Genomic DNA, 20688 nt, shown 5'->3' on the forward strand with positions numbered 1-20688 from the left:
CAATACAAATATTTTAATTCAACAGTTGTCATATAAAGAAACCTATCGATGTTATGTGGCAATATCCTTGTAATTTCAACAAGCAATTTCAAAGGAAGCCGGTTAGGCTACACAACACCTGTTCTTTTATTTTGTTATATTGGACAGATATTCTTGTTCTTTGAGATGCAGTGCATCATCTTCAAACATCTGCTCATAAAAACTAGCCTATTTACTTGTCCATGAGTCACATTGCATGTTAATGTCAAAAAAATCGACTTGATTGTGAAGGACAGAGACAAATAACTCACATGCAAAGCAGATACAAATTACAGTTTATTTTGACAAATTAACTAAGAATTGTAACAATTTTCTTATTTTAGAAGATCAAAAATTATGTTTTAGTGATTTGGTAGAAATAAATAATAACACTAACATACGTAATAAGATTTTGGGGGGGGGGGGGGGGGGGTGTAGGGTAAGATAAGGCAGGTTATCAAGGAACCTAAATGTTCTCCCATCACTGTGTCAACACACTAGCGCTCACACTAGCAGTAAGACACAGGTGCAGAAACTGTGCCATGCAAACGTGCTGCCACTGCAACATCAGCTGCACAAACTGAAATAGGCAGGGAGACCATGGAAGAAAATTAACTGGCATCACAGACTACAAGGTTGTAGCCATATGAAGACAAATATTAACTCCCAACAGCGCAAAAACATCTGCTCATCACACCTCTACCAATCCCCCCATCCACATCAATTGTTCCTCTCTGCCCTGCATTCATCACATACAGCACATGAAATAGCAGACATGTTTTCTCTCCCAACTACAGACTATTAGTTAATAAGGCATTAGAATTTGTTCCTGATGCTGTACTGATCAAAACAGTTTGAAGCGGTTGAAATCCCTCTTCGTTCCCACATGATTACTTCTCAGAAAGATACCAGCTATTTCACACAGATAATCAGCAGAAGATGTGTGCGTGAGTACACGCACGCACACACACACACACACACAGATATGTTGGAAAGGTAATACACAGCACATTTCAAAGCTCAGTCTTGAACAGTAGAAAACTGCCCATTTGAATGAATTATTACTATATTTCTTACATATGGCTTGGCATTCTGATCTGAAGAGGTTAGAAATATGTGTCAATGTGTCATGACTACCAATCAACGTTTCAGAACATTTAAGATATCTAGATGTGATTCATTAAAGCAAAAGATGACCACAACCCCTCCCCCGAAAAAGCAGAAAGTGTTGTAGGACGCTGTAGTAATCAGATAGCTGAGAAGAGCCCACTTTGCACCCTCAGGGCATTAGCCAGGAGCTGAAGAGTCTTTTAGTTTGAAACGACTCTTTCCATAAAGGCCTGCATACATGCCTAACCTCCAGCTTGGGAGGAGTGAGGAGTCTCGCTTGTGATAACGGGAAGAGCTTTAGCAGAGGGCGAGAGAAGCTGCATCAGAAGCACAGTGCTATAGGCTACTAGTTTTAACAAGCCACTGGACGCGCCAACGCCGGGACCAGGCGCGTGCCTCGCATCAACACTGCAAAGACAGCTCGAGTCCAAACGTCAGCGCTTTTCAGTGGACTCATAATCAACACAAATAATAATAAAAAAATAAAATAAAAAAAAGCAAAACAATGATCATAATGACAAAATACAAAATTCATCTCATGGAACATCCACTAGAAGATATCGCGTAGTGGACAGTGCATCATCTAATTCATTCACACAAAGGTCAAAGAAGGTGAGACTAGCAATTGACGTCTTTTCTTTTAAAAAAAGTAGTCACTTCATACAAAAGTCTGTACACTCTTCAGTATTGCATATGCATGATCTTTCAGGTCTTAAAAATCTTTTTTTTCCCCACCCCACTTCTTCCTCTTTTTTTTTTATATGTTGCATATAAACTCTTGATGTCAGTCTGCAGCTCATGTTTCCCTCCGGGCCTTCTTCTTCTTCACCTGCTTTGGGGACTCTGGCTTGGTCTGGGGTTTGTCTGAGGAGGAGAAAGCACAGGAGGGGCTCAAACAAGGTGTACATGGCCACACATCTTTAACATCTTGAAGATAACTATACATTCACACTTAATCTGGAGAACAAACTAGAATGCCATTTTGGCACTAGCAGCCCGACACTCTTCTCTGGGAAACCCCCCAAAAATAAGATGTTTAGAGCACCCACCTCACAACGTACACAGCCAGTCCAGTTAAAGTTAAATAACCATAATAAGCAGCACAATAAGTTGACTGATATTTAGCAGACACTGCTAAAGTATCCATAGGTCATTAATGGAACCAGTCAGAGACATTAGCGCTGCTCCACCCCTCCCACCAAATAACAACACTGCTGTGTGATGAGAGCAGAGGGAGTAGGGGCCAGCGGTCCAGTGCTGGACCCGGCAGACGGGCGGGCGGAGGGGCAGGCAGGCAGGCTGCCTCTGCTTGAGCTTTGGAGCGCAGACCATCTGGCCAGCCCACTTCCTCACAGGCCCATAAATCAGCACAACAAAAGCTGCTCACCCAGAGACTACCGGGGAGGATGGGACGTAGTGAAGGGGGCACATACAGGAGCCATCTGCTGGGGAGACGGCGGTGAGCTGCCGGGCGAGAGGAGCGTGACCTGGGAGCACATGAGCTTCTCCACAGCTCTGAGGGGAAGTGTGGAGGAAGCACTTCATATGGCCAGCCGGACAGACACAGCAGGGGAAAGCACAAGTGGAACAGCCCACAATGATGGCAGAGTGGGACACGGTTATTGCTGAGCTCTTCTTTTTAACCAGAGTCATCATCACAGACATTATGAGGACTAGCAGAAGCACAAGTTCTATAATGGATTCCTGCAGGTGTATGAGTGTGCATCTGCTCCTTGCTCTTAAGATGGAAATATTTATAGGTCAAAAGTAGAACACTCCACATAGCTTCACAGCAGTGGTGTAGTCTAGTTAGCTGTAGTGCAGGGGTCTCAAACTCCCGGCCCGCGGGCCAAATCCAGCCCGCGTCCGGCCCAATTCCGGCCTGCGGCCTATGTTAAAATAATAATGTAATCCGGCCCTTAAGGGTATTTTTAATTGCAACAAACAACGATACTGATTAAAATAGACGATAGATCCAAGTACGGTGACAAATCTCATTTGTACTCTCCTCCACTATTTGCTAGACATCCAGAGCTTGATTCAAACCCAAAATCGCTGCACAAAGTGTTCAGGAAATACTTGTAGGCTATTACACGCGATAAACACGAAGACGTGCATTTGTAATGACGCGGAAGCGATGCAGGCCATAGTTTTGCACAAATTGAAGCAGAAATAGGCCTACACAAAACGTTCACGTGTGATGAAGTCTTGGGTAGGCTTGGGTATTCACCTATTCTGATTCTGAAGGAGAATATCCTTTTGGAGATTATCGATCGTCTATTGACAGTGATAGTCACGGTGCGTCTGTGAATGGAGGTGCGTTGCGTGTAGCCTATACGACGGTGTCCTCTAGCAAACCAAGCTTATTTCGACCCTCTGCCCAACATAGCTTGGAGGTTGCAGTGGTAATCGTGATTATGGCGTCCGTAATGGATGTGGTACAGACAGCAGGGGTAGTAGAAATAGGGCTCTGAAGAACTACAAAGTCACCCGCGATAGGAACTGATTTGACCAGGATACTTTATTGTAGGCCTTGTGGTTATAGGCTAGTAATAGTTTACTATTGTTGGTACATCTTAGGTGTTTTCCTGTTAATTTGTTATGTGGGTAATATGACAAAAAAGAAAGTAAACCTGCTCAAATATGTTCATCCAGTATTTACTGAAAGGTGCATCATTTGAGGTGCTTGCCATCCAGTGGCAAATTAGATGAGTAAATGTACCCCCTTCATAAACTTATGTTTATACTCAAAGATTTTTACATTTACAGTAGGACTTTATCTCTGACCACTTTCAAGCCATGGCCTTTTGAAATGTTGATATAAAAATCCAATGGTGTTGCTTTCTTAACCCTGATGCCTAGTTTGCCAGGTTTAAAAAAAGTTATGAGAGGAAAATATTTTTATTTGGTGTGAAACACAGACATAGGCCTATCTGTTTTTATGCTTTTTTGTTTGTTTTTATCATTTGTATTAATATTTATTTTATCATTATTTTATTTATGAGCTAAGGTTGCTAGCATAGGTGTCTTAGGGCCCATCCCATTTCTCCCCCCTTAAAACTTCCACTTGGTTTTGATTGCCCTCAACATTAAAGCCCCCTTGACAAGGGAAGTGGAGGTGAAGATCTTTCCCTATAAATTGGGACACCACTAAATGCAAATTAGCGTAGCGAACGTGCTCACCTACGTCACACGCAGCGCCGACGTGTCTACCGGTAGTAGCCTGCTACTATTTTCATTCAGGAACATGCCCATTCCAGCGGTCGTTGTTGTGTGGGCTGTGCTGGTTTATCTACGTCTAGTTAATCAACAAAGATATTCGTGTTCATGTGAACGCCAGAACACCCACCTTAAATATTGACGAAACTACCCAGATCAGATATATAACGTTATTTAATGGGCAGACTCTCTCAAAGCACTCAGCAGATATCATGAACATCGTCAGATAGCTTCGTGAAATATTTTCTAACATTAGTGTTTAAAACTCAACAGTCCATCAGATGTGCATCCAGCTAACATATTCCAACATATTCCGAAATTTTAATATGCTTATTTGCGAAAATATATGAGAAATTTGGCCGGCTCTCTGAGCTCGCACGGTATCCAGGGTAATTTCATCTCCCACTTCGTTTTAAGCCTGCATCGGTCCTGGCTATGTTTTGAGGGTTGATTTTAAGGGCAAAATAGCACTTCCCCTTGCTCCCTATAGTAATGGGACACCCTAGCCCTACACGTGCACGCGCAAAAACGAGGGTTAGGGCAAAAATCTAGGGGTAGGGGAGGTATTGGGACGGGCCCTAAGACTTGCACTTTCTGTTTGTAGTTTTGTGTTTGAAAATACAGTATTTAAAAAAAAAAACATTGCATTTTAGGAAATAGCCATTCTTTTTTTGTATTATTCTTTAACACTGACGTGGCCCTCCAATCAGATGACATTGGCAGAAGTGGCCCCCAGCTCACTTAAGTTTGAGACCCCTGCTGTAGTGGGTATACTGTGATGTAGTCTAGTTAGCTGTAGTGGGTAAACTGTGATCAACCCCAAATGTTAATACCTATCCTTGTCTATTTTAAGTGGGTATACTGAGATGGTGATGCTTTTTAAGGGGTATACTGCATAGTCCTGCGTATCACATGGAATACTCCACATAGCTTCACAGTGATACAGTATAAAGCAGTAGCACCCCCAACCATGAGAGCTCTTTAGCAGGTTTAGTAGCTTGCTTGTTTAAGTGCAAGTCAATAACCTGGACGTGTAAACGGAGCTGTTCCGTGTTCCCGGGTCATTGATGCGTAGCCCAACTGTGGCTGATCATCTTACGGTCCCCTCAGTGCCCGGCGTGCGTTCCCAGCGGTGCGGGCGAGGTGATGGTGTCGTGTGTTGGGTGACTCACCCTGGGCAGGAGCCGGGCCGGCGGGCTGCTTGCCAGCGGCTTTAGCGTCGGCAGGCCCCTGTGGCACTTGGGAGGGGGTCTTCTGGACGGCCTTCTCCTGCACAGCGGCTCGGGGAGGGTCAGCCTGTGACAAGGTGATGGCATGTGGCTGTGTCAGTATCTTTGACTCGAGTTCAGTAGCTGGTAGAACACTCAAGGTATGCGACATCTGACGTTACTATCTGGTGCAAAGCACCTTATTTATGCTCACGGACCAAAAGTAATATCTCAACTGACAGAACACCTTCCTTAAAACGTGCAAATAGGCACAATATATTATAACCAGGAAGGTAAGTAGAATAAACAGTTATTACATTGCTAGATTAAGCTCAATAGCTTGCATGTCTGTAACAGTGAAGTTCAGCCTTTAAAATGAATTGAACATCACAGATGCCTGGCAAGTGGCAACTTAAACCAACAGCTGACTTTACATTGACTCGGTCCTGCTCCACAGCATATTAAAATGGTGTGTGTGTGTGCATTAGAGTATCTTTTACAGAGTTCACATGGCTATGGCCCAGACACTACTAGATGTGTGTTCACATGGCTATGGCCCAGACGCTACTAGATGTGTGTTCACATGGCTATGGCCCAGACACTACTAGATGGGTGTGGCACTGACCTCGGCTGGGGCAGGTGCAGGGGACGGCTTGGCAGGCTTGGCGTTCTTCGTGGCCTTGGCAGCAGCTTTAGTGGGGGCCTGTGCGGGCGGAGGGGGAGGCGCTACTTCCGCTGGGGTCTCCTTCACCTCCTCCTGTGGAGACACACAGCATTTGGGTTTCCCTCCCAGTGCACATATGTTCTCAATGACATAAACATTAAATATGAAGACAAGATAAGAGCAAAATAAGTACAAATTCAAATAATGGAGAACATTGTTTTGTACAGCAGAGAAAACTGTTTTGTACTGCATGGTTCCTGCTCATTCAAATGCAATAGGTGACTGTGCCATCTAGAGGTACTGTGGGTAATTAAAAAGACGACTGCCTGCCATCGGCAGCTTGTGACACCAGCTTGTTCTATGACGGAGCACAACAGGGTCTCTAGAATGGCAGCAGGGGAGGGCTGCTTTGTGTATCTACCTGAGCAGTTGCTTCAGTCTCGTCGGCCTTCTTCTTCTTCTTCTTCTTTTTCTTCTTGCTCTTCCCGCCCTCGCCGGGGTCGGCTTTGTCCTTGTCATCGTCGGAGCCCTGCGATTCAGGAAGATTGCAGTGTTGGGAGTGTTTCAGTGTCTACAAAGGTGCTGTTTATGTGCACGACTCCCTGGTGCTGAATAAAGGTACGGACGGCAGGCTAACTAATGGCACGCACACAGTCTGTCCACATGAGACATTCGCCAAGACTAGAGGACACCTTCAGATTGGTTTTCTGTGGATTTACGAGGTAACTCCAAAAACACAACATCCCCCCCAAGAGGTGTCAGAGTAAGGAATGAGGTGCTGAGTATTTCCCTGCAGAGCGTGCAGGTTAGAACCAGGACCTCAACGCCAGCGATTGAGCTGTTGTTCCAGGTCAGCTCAAATCCCTGTTCACCTATCCAGCCCTGGGCCACGGCGCAAACAGGATGCAGCAGCCGTGTTTTTACAGGCCACTCCTGTACAGTAGCCACAGCTGCCCTGTGCTCTGTGGTGTAAGGAAGAGAGGAAGGCATTTTCGCTCCCTCACATGGAGGAGCGCTTACACTTGTTGCTAGGGAGTCTAGCTGAGCAGCTACTGCTCAATGGACCGGATTTATGGGGAAATGAATATGCTGCCCATAAGAACTGAACAACTGTACTTCAAAAGCAACAACACACTGGTGGAAATGGGGATGGTTTGGAAAACTGGAGGAGAGAAATATTCTTTGCTGTTTTAACTGTGGCTAGTGCTGGTCCCCTAGTGCTGCGTCTGTGCAGATGGCCCACCTGTGCATCTTCAGCAGTGGCGTCGGTCAGTGGGGTGGCGGCCGGCTTCTCTGGAGGAGGGGCGGGGGCCTCTGGCTCCTCGTAGTTCTCCCACGCTTCAGACGGAGCGTTCCAATCAGAGGACGGGTCCACACCATCTAGCAAGCACACGGCCGAGAACACTTCAGTTAACACACCTACATAGAAGCACATTCACACACACAACATCTCCCCAGACTCTGTTTTATAAGATACCAATGGGGAGGTTCTGATGCTCGTTTTGACATATTCTGTGAGGGAAAGATCAGAGCGAGTTCTTACTCTGTCCAGACCACTCATCTTCCACGGGAGGCGGGTCGGACCACTGCGGCTCTACCACAGGCCGAGATTCCATGGCTAGAAAGGCAGAAAAATAAACTTAATGACCCCCCCTCTGATCAGCTGTCCCATTTCAAAAAGCATTACTTTTGGAGCTCAACATTGTTTCATGTCATCTACATTAGTGTTTCTTAGTGTGGTCCAGGGACCACTAGTGGTCCGCAAGCTATCCCAAGTGGTCCGCAAACAGACGGGGTAAAATATAATATAGAGGAGTTGTTTGCTATATTGAACCAACTTGTATGTAAATCCAAACAGTTCTGCAACACTGCCTATGTAAAATCATATAATCCTAGTCTGACACAATAAGCAAGGTGCAAAGACAATAAGCAAGGTGGTTCATTGAGTAGGCCTATTGTGTAATATACTGTTAAAGTAGGTCTACTCTTTTTTTTTTTTTAGCTAGGTGGTCCGTGAGTTTTTGTTTTACTGGTTAAGTGGTCCTTGGTCTGAAGAAGTTTGAGAAAGACTGATCTACATGGATAGGGAATATCCACATGCTAAGACCTAACAAACCAAACTATTTCAGAATGTCTGATTTTATACAGTGGTCAAACTGCACCATCTACAGGTCAGAGTCAAAGACAGAAAAGCAGAGTTGAAGCAATATAAAACACTGACTACTTTGCTGCTGAATAAAGAAAAACTGAAATGGTACAAAAGTATACAAATACCAGATGCTGGGTGGCCCAGTCCAGGGAATGCAGATGGGATTCCCCTGTCCACAACAGTCCATCCTAGAAGGACCACAGAGAAAACAACTTAAGAATGCTTGGCACGGTCTCCCCTTTAGTGTTGAAACAAAACAGCCTTCCCTCCTACACAGCAGAACTCCAGTGTGGCTTGTGACAGTCCTCTTATTTGTGTGTGATGGACTGTGTGGATGAGTCAAAAAACTTGTATTGTTGTGTGCGTGTTGTGTGTGCGTGTATACATATGGGTGTTTGTTTAGTCAAAAACACTCCATGCTTGGGAAGTTAGCAGGACACATTTCAATCTGTACCGTCGACATCCTGCCCCCAGACGGACACCTCGGGATTGGGCTGGACGGGTTTCTTGGGCAGGGCGGTCCAGTTCTCGGCCTTTGGAGCCTTCTTCTGAGGTGGGATCGCCACGGCAACGCTGTTCCATTCGCCTCCGTTCACTGCTGGCGTCTGCTCCCGGTGGGCAGTCACTGGAAGACAGACACAACTGGTCAGTGCCTCCAGCCGGTCACCACTACACTGTTTACTGTTGCAAATCTAATGCAACTCACCACAATCATAAGCAACTCATAAGGCACCCTAACAGTTAGTGTTACACAGCACATACAGTAGGTGCTGCTTCAAAGATGCCGACAGATTCTGGACGACGTCACGTCCAGCAACACCAAAAAAAAAAAAAAAAACAGCGAGGCGAATTCACCAAACCCTTTCCTAAATTCCCCTTCCATTTCTCTAAGCTCTTGCCCCCTCACACCCCCTTTCAATGAGTGTATAGAACAGTTTTGTTCTGTTTGGGGGGCAGGCTTGCTCCACTTTGTTTGTTTCCAGTTCACAGAGCCAGGGCTGCGCACAAAGACCATCTTTTACAGTGTAGTCACGGAAAGGAGAGCTGGCGGATTGTGAGGAAATATTCGCTGAATGTGACACAAATGTTAGAAATCGTTTCGAATTACTGACGGCACCTTTAAGTAATTAAGAACTAAGAAAAGGCCGTAATGCCATCTGGTGGACGGATGTTGGGTTGTCAGCTGACCTTTACCTTGAGTTGCCACAGGCTCTGCTTTCTCAGGTTTAGCACGGACAGCCACCACTGCAATAAAAGCAAATACACAAATACTGTATGATTAACCACAAACTGAAACACACATTGCTCAAGAAGGAAGGGTTCAAAAAAATCCTAAAAACATAAATCAGTATGGATGACTAACAATAATCAGAAAGTCAACATTTGAAGCACTAACAATCTTTACCAACCATTTTTTATAAGATCATTAAAAACACAGCATGTGTGTAATAATAGCTGCAATGGCTACAGTCTGCCAACCTTCAATTCTGTCTGTGTGTAAGTGACAGACAGAATTTTGTATGTGGTGGATTAGCCTTTCCACAAGCTATGGTTTGGTAAAAAAAAAAACTAACAAAAATAGAGTTCAGGGGTGTCGACTGACCTAATTTTGTGCACACCATATTTTCAGCAGCTTTGCCATTAATGTTTCTTTGAAATGACTTTAGAAAATACTTCCTTCCATCTTAAAACACCCTATTCCAGGTTCTCTTCAGCAATGTAGTCAAAATGTTCATTGTTTTCTTACTACTTACTGTGGCATCTTTAAATTGTTTAAATCTGTGTAGAATAAAGACAGGCCCTACACCTTTCCCAAATATGATATTTCTTAATGCCTAACCAACTCTAAATTTCAATTGTTTTAAATACCATACAAACAAACATTATTAAACATTAATTATATATTAATTATATTCTTGTATATGCCTCAATGGTTAAAACAGTTTCAATCTCTCCTAAGGAGAATGGGATAAAGATCTCCCAGGTGGCTCTTCGTATAATCTCAGGAACTGAAACAGCCACATGGAACAACTCCCTTGGGGCCAGACAGCACTTTCCACCTGAACTACAAATTAGCCATCTGTTTGCCTGCAGCAGCCCACTGAATCAGTGTGACGAGACAAAAAAAAGTTTCAGTGAATCCCACATGGCGCACACGCTCTGGTGACAAATGTAACTTCCTGTGTTCACTGATCTAGGGGCTTCATGCAGCAACACGCAGCAGATCTGTGTGCTGAGCTGCAACTGCACCTTTGCTCTTCTTCTGGGTGGTGGGCTTGGCCGGCTCAGGGGCTGGGGATGGGGTGGCGGGGGGCTCGGCTCCTCCGGGGCTAGGGGAGGCGTCGCCTGTGCCCTTCTCCTTCCGTTTCTGCTGACGCTTCTCACGGTTGCTGACTTTGGTCTCCCAGTTCCCTGAATGTCAGAGCAGAATATCAAACACTGGTCCTCGTGCACATGTGCAGCATGCAGTCTGCTTTCATTTAGTGAAAAGGCTGCCTAGAGCAGTGCAGATGACATGCAGCTGCTCACAAGGGATTCATGGATGAGAGCACATAATGTGAAATGAGTCAGAGCTCTCTCAGTGGCTCTGCACAATTCATTTAACCAAACAGAGAGAATTCTATTACATACTGTGAACGAGCTGAAAAATGCAAGGCAAACAGCAGTCATAAAAAAGAGGAGGAGATAGGAGGATCAAATGTGCCCCATACATCACTTGGTGAGCAGAATAAGCCAATCACCCGAGAACACTATTTAGTGACTTTTTTCACCTGAATTATTGCCCAAGCTAAGATACAGGGAATGTAAGAATGGGGAGTAAATGCTTCCCATTTTTTATGTTCTGCCTCAACTGATGAAACATCTACTAATGCACTCACAATGCACTGTTACAAGAGCACTAACTGTTTCTGACCTGGTTAGTCTACTGAGCATTGCAACATCTGCTGAGGCATCCTGACATCCTCCTCTATTAGTTCAGACTTCCGTTACAAGAGCACAACGCAAAACACTGAAGAATCAGTGAGACACACCTGAGATTTGCTGAGTAGACAGCTTACCTTCTGGTTCAGGCTCTTTGGCAGAAGAAGAAACAAGAGCCTTGGTCTCTGGAACAGTGGCAGGTTTAGGCTTCTTCTTCTTGTTCTTTGCCTATAAGAAAAAAATTCACAATTTTACCCGACTATAAGCTCTATATAATTGAATACCCCCTGCCTTTGTCTTTTTATATTAATTTCACAAAGGGGAAGAGTCTTTTAAAAGATCCAAAACAGTCACTGTAGCTGTGTTTACTGACCAAAGCCGAATAATTACATGGAAAAAACAATGCTACTCACAGTTTGTCAGACAAATAAATCACCAGCCAATTAGTATGTCTACTACTGACACCATTAAATGCAATAGCAAATTTGACTTAGGCCAAAACTGGCTACACTAAATTTGGAAGAACTGAAATTCTGTAGCAGGAATAGCTGAATCTGCAAGTTCAGGCTGCAATCTGACACTAGCAGCTGGGTCAATCATATCACTGTACTTTCACTGCCAGTTAGCAAGGACAAGCAGGTGCTGGCTCAGAGCACCTAAGAGGCCAGTAGGCCCCAGTACAGTAAGCCAGTGTCTACTGAGTTGTCTTAAAATGCACTGTGACAAATGGTGGCATTTGTGCTTTTTTGTTAAGGAGGAATGAAATGTTCCAAGTCCAATGATATATGAGGGGTTGACAACAGACAATGATTAATGTGTCTTTTGTGCATGTTAATACTTTATTTAAGGTGTTACATGAATTCAAAGGGTCTGACTATATGAAAACACAGAGGAAGACAACAGCAACAAAATAATGTGTGTACAGTTAATTGCAATAATGGTGAACACCTTTTTTTTACTATGCCCTCCACATCACGTCATCCCCATCAAAAACACACTGAACGTATTGTAGTTGTGGTTAGGTTTTTTCCTCAAAGGATACAGCACAATAACGGTCACAACAACCAACACTGACAAAAGGTTTCCACAACCTACACACTCTTCTCACCTTGTCAGTCTTGTTCTCTGGTGTGGGTTGCTGGACAGCAGGAATTTCTTCAGTCACTTTGACTTCCGGTTCTTGTTCAACAACTGGGCGACCGTTTGCTTGTGGTTTCTGTGGAGGATTGGGATGATAGCATTTGGGAAGATATCATTTACATACCTAGATGTGACATCGACACAGCCACATAAGTTGCAAGGCCGAGGAAATAATCAGACACCACACGTTACCAAATGAGAAACATAACATTAAACCACTTAAAATACTGGAACACGGTTATTTTAGCCAACCTGGTAACGTTAGTTGTTCATTTCACCTACAGGCAGGTATATTAATTTAGGAACATTTCAACATAAAATTGTTAGCAAATAGGCATTATTTTCCTTGTTGGTCAGTTATCTAAACCAGTCACTATATTAGGGGCCTTGTTTTATTTTCAGAACATTACAACACAAATCCCCAAATTAGCTGCCTAGATAGGTCGTTGAACTGCCAGGCACCACGACACAGATAACGTTAACTAATCTGTAATTGCATGCACACTATTAACCAGCTAACAAAACACTTTTGCTTTGTAGCTCTATGTGTACGAAGCTAGCACATATTGAACTTCTACTACACAAACAGTATTTATCTTATTTTTAAATGTAGGACAGACCTATCCACCCATCAACAAAAAGTAGGAGCCAACACAGCTGTTAACGTTAAGGTTAAAATCAATGGGTAGACAGCCAACCAAAGCTAGCTAAGTTTATAACGTTAACTTCGGCTAACGTTACTTGGCTAACTTTGAGGTTGACTGAGCTCAGCCACCCTACAAGCTAACTACGCTACTTTCAACAAGTTCCTGAATGATGTGGCAAATGTCACCACGTCATGTGGTTGATTTTTGGCAAAGACACGTTAGCACTACCTTCTCAGATGGTTTCTTTTTGCTCTTCTTCTTCTGATCTTCGGGTTTGGGAGTCTTTACAGTTGGTTTCACAGTCTCCGCTATGGTCTCAGTTCTTTTCGACCTACCTTTACCCCTAAATAGACCACGACAAACAAAGGCCCAAACTACCACAATCACCAATAATCCCATACATGCCGTTGAGAGGATAACCCATGGCGGATAGAGATCAGGCTTCAGACCCAAATCCACACCGAGTTCTGAGTTGAGATAGCCTAGGCCAGACGACAGGAGCTCCTTCAAGCGGGCCGCCAACTGCTCAGCCTGCTGAGTAGCAGCGTCCTGCCAGCTTGCTGCCATCGTACACTAGAACCGGACGGTAATATATGCTGTGTGATAAACTAAACTAACATAGTTTTAACGCGATGTCTGCAAACAAACTCGAAAGGAACTAGCTGCTAATCGTTCGCCGAATTTCGACCACTAGACTGACGTTAGCAAGCTTGTGGACGTTCAGAGGGCTGGCTAGCTAGCTGATTCTTAGCAATCACCTTGGTTGCCGCGAGTTGGTATTCCCGGTTGGATGGTAGATTTTCGCTCACCGTTTCAGTACAGACGCGGTCTTATAATAATTAGATGATCTGGTAAGATAAGAATGATCTACAATCACAGACGCTAAACTTGCTGAAATCAAGCATCAGAGGTAAATCTGTAGAATCTGCTTGCTTGGCGAGGCTAGCTAGCTGGTTCTCGAAACTAGCCAATGGATTGAAACTTCAGAATACTGCTTATTGATTGGTTGGCGTCACCACATGGAGGGGTGGGACATTTTGACGTCAACTTCATCAGGGGGACACAGGGGGTTCTCAAGGGGCGCCGCTCAAAAATACCTTTCACCGCTGTTCATTTTAATCTTTAATTGTTGGCAGACACAATTTCGATGAATAGATTACTACCTACTAGATTGCAACTAACATTATTCACCATCTGCAAAGCTTTGCACAGGTTAATTTGTACTGTAATTGAGAGTTGTAAAACGTAGTATACAATTATTACCCCCTAGCGCACGTTAGCAGACAAGTCCTCAACTCATGACTGCAATACGATTTCTGTGCCAGAAGGCGCTGACCTTAATTGAACTTCCTATAACCCGAAATGTGCAGCTATTGTTGCAACAGATGTTTTGAATCCCTCTGACTTAATGACAGCTGGCTACGACATGTGTCATACCATGTTTGAGTAGAAAAAAATCTAGATGTACACCTGTCTCCTTAAGTATGTTTAAATTAATCTATTCATGCTCACATAAAATGTGTTAGTATTACTCAGGTAAACATGCCAAAGACCAAAGAAAAGCCAGTAGTTGCATCCAAGTTTATTCTGAAATTCCCTACTCCCCCTATACAAGAAAAAATGACTTTCCACAAAGGCAGCTGTGATCTCTCAGTGATAGTAAGTTTTCTGTCATGGGCAGAAGGGGAAGAAAAAATTCATAATCACAGTGTAAATTTATTTTGTTAAATATTTTCTGCTGTCATCTTTGGCTGGGGCTCGGCAGACAGTTTCATGTCGAACAGATGATTCCTGGGACATTACAGTTCAAGCCAATGGAACTGAGAGCTGCGGGCTCAACTTCACAAAGCCAATGCAGGAATGTATATTTATTTCAGGAAAAAATAAAAAAAAAATAAAACAGAAAATAAAATAAGAACAAGCCGTCTGCTTTCACAACAGATCAAAATTACCGCCAGGGATGCGACAGCATTTCTTTAAATTCCATAAAATTGTATAGACAAAAAATAAATCTACAAAAATGGAACTAGTAATATTACACAACAGTAAACATGTTTTTTTCGTCAACCTCTACACAAAACCGAAGTTCTTGGTCTTGATGGCTAATAAGAGTTTCTGTTTGAGAATCTGTTTGGAGGAGTAGAGTGGCACATAGAGGCGGGAGATGCAGGTGTTGGCGGTGGGCAGGTGCTGGTCATCTGGAGGCCGGATGGTGATGGAGGGCATCGGCTGGAAGCCCTCCTCGCTAGCCGGCAGAGATGGACTGGATGTCCAGAAGTACACCTGCAGTGGCCCAGGGAAATAATCAGGTTATTGATACAGTTGACCAAGACCGTGGATCAATGGTTAATACTTTTTGTAGAAAGTTCTTTTTTTTTTTAATTCAATGTGAAATGACTGTAGTAAATGATGGCAATTATATAGATGGTAATAAGTCTTACCAGATCCTGCCTTTCTGTCATACTCATCTTCTCAACAATGGACCAAAACCAGCGCTTGAACTGTAGAAGTTTCTCAGCATTTTCCCCTGTGAATTCAACAAATGTTAAATCACTGAAGTGATCATACAAAATATGTCAAGTAAGAACATGTATCTTACATCTGACATGTAAGAAACAACTTAAGAGCTAGATGTTATATCCACCTATAAATTATTTGATGTCCACCATTTTGAGAGATGCAAGGGCCAAATTCCATTTCTGGCAGAACCTAGTCCTTCCAAGATCTCAACATGGCCTGGTCTGATGTGTGCAGCTCAACCCTTACCCGATTCATCGTTGAATGAGGTGAAGCTGATAAGCATCTGCACATTGACCTCTCCACACCCATTGACCAGAAGCCGGAAGTCCTCTGCTGTGAGGTCCTCCAGGGCATTCTTGGGAAGCACATCTAGGAGACCCTTTCTCATTGCCTGTCAGGGAGCATACCACCATTCCAATTAACGTGTGGGCTCTACAAACCCAGTGTCATGCCTTGACCTAATTATATCCCTTTATTTCCAGAAACTCATGCCTGGTCAGTTACACCATAAAAGGAAACATGGCTGGGCAGAGCTGCCGGTATCTGAGGCTATGCCAGCGACTGACGGCAGTAGCAAGGACAAGATGATACTGTCCCAGAACAACACAAATAAAATGGTACGGACATACAGCAATATCATTATTTATATACATTACATATCAACATATAATGAGTACATTACACTGCAAACAACAACTAAACTTATTTCCCATTTTCTAAGTTCAATACAGCATACTTACATGCAGAGGCTGTTCAGCAACCACCAACATTCTGTGCTCTGCATACTTCCTAACATACTCATAAACATTCAAAGGGGTCACTGGCATGTTCACCCCACCAGACAAGAGTTCCACCTGAGGGGAGAAGAAAACAGATCATTAAGATCACATGGCATTGTTTGTGGTGAAATAAAAAAAATAATTAAAAAAAAACAATACTGGAGGATTCTGATAAGCAGAACTGGGTGTGTACCTGTCCAGCGCCCTCCTCTTTACACAGGTCGATGGCGAAGGCCAGGTCCATGGCTGAGAACACGGCCTCGGCCTCCCCAGCCTGGGAGTGGAGGATTAGCTGCCGCAAGCTCTCATACATCACTGGGTCGAAGAAGGCAAAGTCATGCCAGTTCACCTGCAAACAAATGGCACAGACAGCTCAGAATATGGCACCCTATCAAATGTCCAAGCCACCTGCATTACGTGGCAATGTAACAAATAAAGTGGACATTTAAAAAAAAATAATAATAAAGAAAATAGAAAAGTAAACCGCATCTGTGTGCTTACCTTTCTCCCGAGCAGCACTTTGATGACGTGTCTGTTCAAAGTGATGGGGCACAGTTCATTCTGCAGCAGACAAAGCCCTAGTATTCTGGAAAAGGGAAAAAAATCAAAGCCATCACTTAGAGATTCACCATCATTAGGTACGGGTCTTTATGTGATCCCTTTAAGGGAGCAGAGGACAATGGAGATGCAGTGGGAGCGGCTGGGAGTGCTTACCTGCCAATGTTGCGGAAGCAGTTGAGTCTGGCCTCCGTGTTCTTGCCCGGTCGTGGGGAGTAGAAGCCCCGTTTGCCCGGTTGATAGAACAGAGGGGCGTTATCGTCCCCATCATCGGGGTCGTCCAGCTCCATGTCCACCACGCTGCGGGTAGAGCCGTGCCTCTTCCTGTTCTCCTGCTGTAGAGATGGAGAACAGACCCATGTTACCATGGCAAACATTCTAAGTATGCCTAAAAGGAGGTAACAGAACCTTTAAAACCAGACTAAACCAGTGCAACTCTGGTGTGAGCTCTCCAAGGACAAAAACAAACCTGTGCTTTCTCAGGGGTGTCCAGGACACCGAGGTCCAATATGCTGTCAGCACCGTTTTCCCTGAGAGGAAAACCAAAAATACAAAACATGAATACACAAGGCACGCTTGCATAGGTTATCAATGAAAGCCACTCATGGACATTTTCATACATAATTTGTAGATGGGCTAAATCAGAGTGTCATTTCAGATTAAGCTTGAACAGAGAGCAGCAGTGGTGGCAGTAATTACCTTCCATGTGCGATAAGGAGCTCCATGGCCTCCTCCACACGGGCCCTCAGGGAGTCCTCACTGGCCAGGAGCAGCAGCAGCTGAGCGGGGGACAGCTCCAGCAGCATCCCCGTGATTTTACTCGCAAACGCCTGCAACCAACACATTACACATTACATATTACATCTCCGTTACAAGACAGACAGCAGTATCGGTTGTCCAACCAATTTCCTGATTACAAAGTTATGTCGACTGTCAAAGGATGACGTTCAATAAAGCATATATGTACATAGATGTCTAATTGAAATGCTGTAAGGAGAGAGGCGTACCGGTTGCATGGCGTGTACCCGGGGGTACAGCCGTTCTCCCAGCGCCTGTCTGTGTGCCGGAAGTGGGTCCGGCTCGTCGCTGGGGTTTCCTTCAGAGGCAGGCCTGAAGGGCCGGGTGTCGATGGACAACTGCCTTCTCGAGTCCCTATTTAACACAGGGGCACAGACCGTAGGAGTCAGTCTAGGAGTTAGGGGTTCAATCTAGGGCAGAGGAGATGACTGCCGAGGAACCACCAACAATACCACCAGATACCCACCGGTCGCGGTCCCGCCGGGAGCCAGCTCGCAGCCCCCCGCTCCTGCGTTCCCTCTCCCGGTCCCTGTTCCTCAGTCGTTGCATGAGATCTAGACACACACACACACGCACACACAATAGCGGTCAGTTAACAAAAGCGACAACTAAGAGCTAAAGGCCAAAGCTGTAAAGAGTAAACCTTTCAAATCTTGTTCTCCTATGTTCACGCCCAAGTCAGCAAATGCAGCAACTGCAGCAACAACAGCAACAACAACTGTTTTTGGACTATTTGTGTTAAAATGGACTGTTGAAACTGACAGAAAGCTGCAAGAGATGCAGCAGAGTTAGACTAAGCCATCCTCTGTGATTCTGTGTAGCGTAACGTGTGGTAAAAGCAGGGTTACGTACTGCTAGCCTGCATGCCCTTGCTGACGCTCTGCACGCAGTCCAGGTTGGGCAGCTTCTCGTTGGACAGGAAGGCCTGGGCGATGGCCGTGTAGAAGCTGCGCGCCACTCCGCTGCCCTCGCCCGGCTCGTCCTTGAAGGTGACCTTGACGCGGTGCACGGCCATGGGCGTGGTGGTGCAGCGGCGGCCGAAGTGTGTGTTGAGCTGCCGCATGGTCTGCTGGATGAGCTGGTCGCGGTCGCGGTCCACCTCCAGCGCCAGGTCCCGCGACTGCAGGTTACGCAGCTTCTCCATCTCCCGCCGGAACTTGGACTCCTTCACCTCAAAGCCACCCAGCTCTGTCAGGATCTGTCACGTTTGAAATGGAGAGACCGTCAAAATCTCCCTACTATTAAACCCATTACCCAAAGGGTTTAAAATGACTCACCAAATCCCCAAAACTACTGCAATACTAATATAATACTAAGTGAATGTTCATGAATAAAAGGCATCTCTTCCTGAGCCCTGAGCTTCTCAGTAAGTGTGACTGGCAGGGACGTGTGGATGGACTCACCGATCCTGGCTCAGCGCCCACATCCTCCATGAAGACTCTTCCAAACAGCTCCAGAGAGAGCCGCCAGCGGCCCAGCAGCATGTCATGAGAGATCACCATTCCCATAAAACTACAGTGGGGTCTGACACACAAACAACATGCACACATTACTCCACACAGATCGGAGACGGACACATGACACTATTTTAATAACTAAGGGACCTAGCAAGGAACTGGCAACTGGTGGAATAGTAGCAGTTCTCACACAATCAATAGCCATGTCAACAATGCCCTACTGTTTGGCTAGGACAGGACGTTCCTACACTTCCTGGGTTGCTGGTAGTCCTACCTGAAGGAGGGCAAGGGAGGTCCGTCACTCTCGGTCAGGCCGATCTCAGCCAGCAGGCTGCTCTTGAGCTGGGCAGCCAGGTCGTGGGGAGAGGGGCCGGGCTTGGAGGTGTCCATCTCCTGCTCCGCTGCGGCCTGGTCCTCGCTACCCCTGGGCCGTGACTCCATGCTCATCACGTTCTTCATGTTGGCCGAGTACGACATCTTAGTGGGTAGAATCTGTGGAGACGGGGTTCCCAAAGGTTTAGCACGGCTTGGTGACAACTTGGTATGTACTGGTACTTGACATGCCTGCAGCAACTGCCAAGTCTAAAATTGTAAATAATTTAGAAAGAAAGATGTAAATGGGCATACTCCTGTACTTACTCCTTTGCTTACCTCTAGGCAGTTCCTATCCACCGACATGTCAGCAAGACCTTTGCTGGCCATGTAAGAGGAGGAGTACAGCCCCTGGCTCGGTCGACCAAACAGGTCCTCCTTCCTCGCATTGGGCTGCAAAGAGCAGAAAAGGGGGAGACGAAGATGAAGACAAAAACAAGGAAATCACAGCAGACTCTGATTACGGTCAAAGGCGAGAAATTGAAGAATCAAAGAAAACAGAAAAAAAATAACTTGTTATATGGTAGAAGGAACAAGACTGGGGTTTGAGGCTCACCTGTAAGAGGTGGGGCTGATCAGCCAATGGGATGGCTTCAGCCAAGGGCACTTCAAAGGGATTGGGCGGGATGCAGCCCAGAAAGGTCATGGAGTCCGAGCGGCGGAAGAAGGGGTGGTTCTGTCCCGTCTCTGCGGGAACCGGCTCGTCATCCTTGTCTTGCAGCGTGGAACCTGAGAGAACACAACACGGAGCAGAACATGAGAACAGAACACATCATCCCGACACAAGAAAGCTCATCCAGGGTTCCTGCAAGAATTCTGAAAAGAAAGAATGGATCATCCAGAGGAAGCCATGCAAACATTCAGACATACGGGACATTAAAGATAAATGGCAGCCAAAACCAAAAAGCTCAGAGACCGAGCGAGTCAACACACGTCTGTAGGAATCAAAAGGCTTGTTCCCAGACTGCCTATGCTCCACGGTACCTTTGACAGCCGCTCGCTTCTTTTTGCCTCCTTTCTGCCTAACTGCCTTCCTCTTGTGTCCCTCTTCGAATCCCAATGCAAAACCTAACAGTAGTAGTTGCGTAATAGCATGGGCTTGTTATTTTGGGGTTTTAATGGAAGAT

General features: G+C 45.1%; 2 protein-coding genes across 15 annotated transcripts in view; both read right to left on the reverse strand.

The window, feature by feature from the left end:
- Window positions 1-302: 302 nt before the first annotated feature.
- On the reverse strand, window positions 303-14040 carry mtdhb (metadherin b). Its single transcript, XM_076280946.1, has 13 exons — window positions 13306-14040; window positions 12399-12506; window positions 11428-11518; window positions 10619-10780; window positions 9563-9613; window positions 8823-8993; window positions 8494-8556; window positions 7763-7837; window positions 7463-7599; window positions 6641-6748; window positions 6181-6312; window positions 5520-5643; window positions 303-1992 (listed from the first exon to the last, which is right to left on the reverse strand). The coding sequence occupies exons 1-13, from the start codon at window positions 13642-13644 to the stop codon at window positions 1925-1927; spliced, it is 1629 nt and encodes a 542-aa protein (XP_076137061.1). The 5' UTR covers window positions 13645-14040; the 3' UTR covers window positions 303-1924.
- A 604-nt stretch (window positions 14041-14644) lies between these two features.
- Window positions 14645-20688, reverse strand: part of ubr5 (ubiquitin protein ligase E3 component n-recognin 5) — a 36170-nt gene continuing 30126 nt past the window's right edge. For 9 of the 14 annotated variants that reach the window (XM_076280958.1, XM_076280959.1, XM_076280955.1 and 6 more), the window contains exons 43-59: window positions 20118-20290; window positions 19829-19954; window positions 19464-19681; window positions 19136-19256; window positions 18585-18930; window positions 18376-18426; window positions 18199-18286; window positions 17942-18086; window positions 17634-17764; window positions 17404-17464; window positions 17091-17269; window positions 16878-16962; window positions 16570-16725; window positions 16338-16451; window positions 15844-15988; window positions 15519-15604; window positions 14645-15360 (exon numbers count right to left, since the gene is read on the reverse strand). In XM_076280958.1, coding sequence (XP_076137073.1) covers window positions 15148-15360; window positions 15519-15604; window positions 15844-15988; window positions 16338-16451; window positions 16570-16725; window positions 16878-16962; window positions 17091-17269; window positions 17404-17464; window positions 17634-17764; window positions 17942-18086; window positions 18199-18286; window positions 18376-18426; window positions 18585-18930; window positions 19136-19256; window positions 19464-19681; window positions 19829-19954; window positions 20118-20290 — 2438 coding nt within the window. In that variant the 3' untranslated portion in view covers window positions 14645-15147. The remainder of the gene's footprint in view (window positions 15361-15518; window positions 15605-15843; window positions 15989-16337; window positions 16452-16569; window positions 16726-16877; window positions 16963-17090; window positions 17270-17403; window positions 17465-17633; window positions 17765-17941; window positions 18087-18198; window positions 18287-18375; window positions 18427-18584; window positions 18931-19135; window positions 19257-19463; window positions 19682-19828; window positions 19955-20117; window positions 20291-20688) is intronic. The other 5 variants (XM_076280960.1, XM_076280949.1, XM_076280961.1 and 2 more) reach the window with 3 other exon arrangements.

Source organism: Alosa pseudoharengus, unplaced genomic scaffold (assembly GCF_046254945.1).
Source record: "Alosa pseudoharengus isolate Yale_2024_CS ecotype anadromous, Long Island Sound unplaced genomic scaffold, YU_APseudo_1.1 YU_APseudo_1.1_scf_12, whole genome shotgun sequence".
Lineage (NCBI taxonomy): Eukaryota > Metazoa > Chordata > Actinopteri > Clupeiformes > Clupeidae > Alosa > Alosa pseudoharengus.

What these genes read in the sequence shown, in the direction of transcription:
- mtdhb (XM_076280946.1), bottom strand. Translation starts at nt 13,644, where the DNA reads ATGGCAGCAAGCTGGCAGGACGCTGCTACTCAGCAGGCTGAGCAGTTG. An exon ending in AGAGCCTGTGGCAACTCAAG is followed by an intron (nt 8,994 to 9,562) that starts GTAAAGGTCAGC and finishes TCTGTCTTCCAG; the next exon opens with TGACTGCCCACCGGGAGCAG. An exon ending in AGACTGAAGCAACTGCTCAG is followed by an intron (nt 6,313 to 6,640) that starts GTAGATACACAA and finishes GTGTCTCCACAG; the next exon opens with GAGGAGGTGAAGGAGACCCC.